The 5,247-nt window shown below is 38.7% G+C and overlaps 1 protein-coding gene across 2 annotated transcripts in view; it reads left to right on the top strand.

The window, feature by feature from the left end:
* The window catches only part of prmt1 (protein arginine methyltransferase 1), a 7,168-nt gene extending 4,301 nt beyond the window's left edge, over positions 1 to 2,867 (top strand). For both annotated transcript variants that reach the window (XM_035654648.1, XM_035654647.1), the window contains exons 9-10: positions 751 to 872; positions 1,228 to 2,867. In XM_035654648.1, coding sequence (XP_035510541.1) covers positions 751 to 872; positions 1,228 to 1,311 — 206 coding nt within the window. In that variant the 3' untranslated portion in view covers positions 1,312 to 2,867. The remainder of the gene's footprint in view (positions 1 to 750; positions 873 to 1,227) is intronic.
* Positions 2,868 to 5,247: the final 2,380 nt, after the last annotated feature.

The raw sequence follows: 5,247 nt of genomic DNA, 5'->3' as shown, positions 1-5,247 counted from the left end.
TTCTGACTATCTTTTTTTTAACATGGAGAAGCCAAAGTGCTTCCCAAACGTCGGCTTTAAAACTGCGAGTGTATTAGTTTTGATAGCCATTTTGAAAGTCCTCAGCCACTGTCTAATACAGAATAATACATCGCGCCGCACAGGCCAGCAGTAACGCTCTTCGGCGCCATCTACCGGAGTGGGGAGTACGGAAGTCGTACTGTATTCACAACGAGTCTAAGCATGAATCATTATTCTTTAAAAAAATCTATCTTTTTGGGAGTGACAAATCGATATGTATACTCGCGGAGTATCGCGATATATTGCCGTATCTATTTTTACCCACCCCTACTGTAAACACACAAACTTTACTCACATGTTAATAGGCTGAGGCTACAGAAGTGTGTGGCTACATACAAGAGCTACAGTAGTTCAGTATATTGTACTTATACCTGTGTTGGCTGATGTATGATTATGACATTGTCCATAATCCTAAACATTGAACTGTGGGGATGAGCTGTCCTTCGCTCAAACAATGAGTGGTGGCTATTTAGGAGCTGACTGCAGCAATAGGTGAATGTCTCAGTAAAACAGGCGTTAAATTAACACTGACTGTGAAAACGCTGTACATCAACATGAACTTTTTGTTTTCTAGCTCTTAATGTCTATGATGGTGGTCTGCTTCAGACTTTGAATTGGTTCAACTTAACACCTCAAAATTGTTTTAACAGCAGCGGGCTGTGTTCACACACTTTACTTTCCTTGTATCAGGCCCAGAGTCTCCCTACACCCACTGGAAGCAGACTGTCTTCTACCTGGACGATTACCTGACTGTCAAGACCGGTGAGGAGATATTTGGCACCATCAGTATGAAGCCAAATGTCAAGAACAACGTAAGTAGAGCTGCAGTATTCCAAACAAGTCCTCTCCTACTTGTGATTTTTAAAGATCCCCTCCAGACATGTATTAAGATGCAGTCTGTGCACTGGAATTTGTGATGTCACAAATCATGCTTGTAGGCCCGGATCCCTAAAATCAGCTTTTCAGTGAGCACAAACGTTTTGCAGTTGAATGTGAAAACATCCTTCTGGTGTCTAACTCTGGACATGCATTATAATTAAAAAAATCACACTATAGAACACATAAAAACAGATTTTTGACTGGGTGGGACTTAAACAATGGTATTTGTCTTCATCACTGCCTCTGGTTGCTGTGTACATTGTCTGACCTGTGGCTGTTGGTTTGCAGAGAGACCTGGACTTCACCGTAGACATCGACTTCAAGGGTCAGCTGTGTGAGATGTCGAAGACGTCAGAGTACAGGATGCGTTAGGTGTCTCTCCCTCCCTGTCTTAGTTTGTGTCTTTAGTAGAGGACAGATTATACTGTTTGACCGGGAGTCTGTACAATAGTTTGATGCTCCCCTGCAGCAACATTTTAAGACTATTTTGTTTTTCTTTTGTCATTTTCTTGTTGGAATGTTAACAGTATTTAAAAGGTTTTCACATTCTTGGGCTCAAAGTGCATTGGCGTGGTGATTCATTGTGATGTAGTCACTCAACAAAACCTGTTTGACGTGCCTGGTTGTGTCCAACATTTCCTTGGGTTTTGCTTTTGGGTTTTTGTCCTGTGCATGTGCAAAATCCATATAAACATCAACGCAATGGCCCTGTTGACATGTCTGCATAGTATTACTGTTCCATCACTTTGGCCCTGTGTATGGTCATTACATGACCCAGCTACTGGTCTCTCCTTATTTTTGATTATGTTGAAGCTGTAGGTATGTGGGTCTTGGATTTCTGTATACTCAAGAAATCCTGCGTCCTACACTTGTGTACCAGTTAATAAAAACTATATGTAACTGTCATGAAAGCTGTCCACCAAACGCACCATGTTCAGACCAAAAATAACCACAAAATGGTTGTTGTGAATGTGGTGCTCCAGTTTCAAGGAAGTAGACTTAGGCAAAACAGGTTGTGATCTGAAGTTACAACAGCAGTCTCTTGGGGGTTGAGTTACCAAGTAGAATTAGTAAAATAATGGAGATGACTGCAGTAAGTGATACCCAGTGTCCCAGTGCCATACTACATACTCAATCTTCACAATATGTACTGCATACTCATTATAGTCTGCTGTCTTAGTACGTAGTATACATACAACATACACAACATACAAACTAGAACTTTGGAAAGCTACTGCCAGTTAAACTTTGCAAATGTGTAATACTTGATTGGTTTTTCCAAGATTGTTGAGCTGTCTCACCACCACCCACAAATTTATTGTAATGTTTTTCAGCTCTGAGCTGCTCATCCGTTTGCGTTGTGGGAGAATAATACCAACCAGAACCAACGGCACTTTCAAAAATAACAATTTAGGCTGAATACTGTCTGTCGACTCAATTTAATTGTGTTGTGAACTCACAACATACTACAAACCTGTTTAATATCAGTATGGATCTGGGACACTGTGTATTAGATGCTGCATACCGGCAACTGTCTCTTACTGGGCTGGTGTGATAGCTGGGTTGCAGCATTTGAAATGCACAAACTATCCTCTTATTTGGGGTTTAACCATTCATACCCATAAGCATCTTTAGTGTTAATTACTGCTGTACCTGAAGAAAAAAGATGGACTGATGGGACCAGATCTTGAGGCCTGGTTCCAGCTGGCTCCACAGCTGTCGGGTGTCCTGGAGCCTTCATACAATGTGTACGTGTGTCTGAGGTTGCTTGAATAAATCTGAACAGTAGTAACCGTGTTGGCACTCTGCAGAAACAGCTCTGACACTTGATTTTTCTCTTTTGTATTTGTTTTTTTTTTTTTTGTTGGCTGCTTTTTCTTTTTCTTTTTTTTTTTAAATAAAATTAATAAACTGTAAATGTAACTTTACTTGGCATTGTCTTCTTGGTGATCTGACATGTGTTGGGTAGGTGGGTTTTTCAATTTTCATTTCATGTGGAAAAAATAATTCCATTCAAAAATGTTGATTAAATTCCTTTAACTTAATTACCAAAACTTGGTTTCCACTTATATGCAAATTAATACATATGTGATGAGACATTGCCTATTTGCATAATGTGTCATTATTTAAAGGTCAATTCTAACATTTAGGAGGCTCCATTGTTGGAAATAAAATGTAATGTTCATAGGTATGTTTTCATTGGTGTATGATCACCTGAATATAAGAATCATAGAGTATATCCCAAGACTCTTATTTGATATTTCCTCACTCCTTGATAGATCGAGGATCGTTCTCTGAGGAGCTATGAGCGAGGACACACTGGAGCAGCCTTGACGAAGTCTTTTACTGACTGAAATTACCCATATATTGGATATCAGTTATTTGATTAGACGCTGCAGTTGAGTTGCAGTGTAGTCAGCAAGAAACACTACCTGATTTGTCGTAATTTCCATTCACATTAATAATTTCTGAGTTAGGTTTGATTTTGAGTTTGAGTTACATCATTTCAATTTTCCCTGAAAAATATATAATAAATATTTTCCAATGTTCAAAAGACACCACGATCATATACTTGGTTATTCAATTATTTACAATAACAATAAATACAGGTGTATGTAATGGACAAACAATGGAATGAAATGGTTCCTGTGCCTATTTTATCCTGACTGTAGTACATGAGACAGATAATCTGAAAAAGTCAGGTTCCTCTGGCTCGTTGTTACTCATATACAAATAGCATTTGCAAAATCCACTGGGCCTGAACAAAAACAACCAATCAGAGCCAAAAAAAAGACACTTTGGGTTGGAAGCTTGAAGATAGTTGATTGCTGAGTCAAATTCCCAGGGTCACAAAGCATGTTTTTGTGGGTGGCTGTGGCTCAGAGGTAGAGCAAGACACTGAACCCCAATTGCTATGAGTGTGCATAAATGATTAGTCTCTGTTATTTAGTTGGCACCCTGCATGGCAGTGTATGAATGTGTGTGAATGGGGTGAGTGTGGCATGTAGTGTACAGCGCGTTGAGTGGTCGAAAGACTGGAAAACATCAACAAAACTCAACAATCAACTACCTTCCTTTGCTGTGATTGGTTGTTTTCATTCACGCCTGGTGGATTCTTGAAAAACGTTGGAAATTTGGAGATTTCTACAAATTAGGCATTGCATTCTCTCAAATAAAAAGCATATGCAATTAAGGAACCTTCACTTACTATAGGACATAAAGTTTCAAAATTCTATGGCCTCAAAATAAGTTGGGTAAGGAACTGGATTGGGAGATCCCAGGAGATAACTGGGAAACACTCTTTGCATCATGGTATAGTCTCGTGAAATGCAGTCACAACCAATAAAAAAAATACTGAATAGATCCTACTGGACTCCTTCTGAATTAGCAGTTTAGCCTTAAATACAGAAACAATGATACATGTTGGAGGACATGTGGGATAAAGTCATTTCTTCCTTGAATAAGGTGTTACAGGGGGCGCCCCTGTGGCTCATCTAGTGAGGTTTGCGCTGCCCTATGTGGCCCTTTGCTGCATGTCATCCACTGGCTCTGTAAGCCCTTTTCTGTTTATCTTCAGCTGTTCTGTCTAATAGAGGCAAAAGCAATTTCATATTTCATAGCTCTGGTCTAATCCCATCTAACTGACATTACAACAAACAACAGTTCTGACAAATATTTCTTCAAATATTTTTTATAGTAAAAGTTAATCAAGAAACTTTACAAATCTACTTGTGGCTTTCATAGACAGACTATCAAACATTTAGCATAAGCATTCAAAATACATTATTATTATTATTATTGTTATTGTTATTATTATTGACTGATAAATTATCAGCTACAGTATAATTTAATAAAGAAAAAAAGAAAGGAATGGACAGACTTATGTCATTCATGTAACTGTAACAACGTAACTATTATTTTAATGTAAATGTCTGACCAAAAACATTAAGAAAAAAACCAAAACAAAACATCTTTAAATAGGAGTTTTATTTGCTTTCACTATATCCTGACAGTAGTACATGAAACAAATGATCCGTGAAAAAATCAGCTTCCTCTTGACTGGGTCGTTGTAATGTCCTATTGATGCAAATATAATGTCCCATTAGGAATTTTTAAAAAACTTTGAACCAGTAGATGGCAGCAGATATATTTTGTCCTGGGCGGCTGTGGCTCGGAGCGGGTCGTCCCTTAATCGAAAGGTTGTTGGTTCGATCCCCGGATACTCCTGTCCTGTCGAAGTATCCTTGAGCAAGATACTGAACGCTGAATTGCTCCTGATGCTGTGCATCGGTGTGTGAATGTGTATGA

The sequence above is a fragment of the Morone saxatilis genome, unplaced genomic scaffold (assembly GCF_004916995.1).
Source record: "Morone saxatilis isolate NCDOM2014 unplaced genomic scaffold, NCSU_SB_2.0 Contig14, whole genome shotgun sequence".
Taxonomy (NCBI): Eukaryota; Metazoa; Chordata; class Actinopteri; family Moronidae; genus Morone; species Morone saxatilis.
This window is presented reverse-complemented; position numbering and strand designations above follow the sequence as displayed.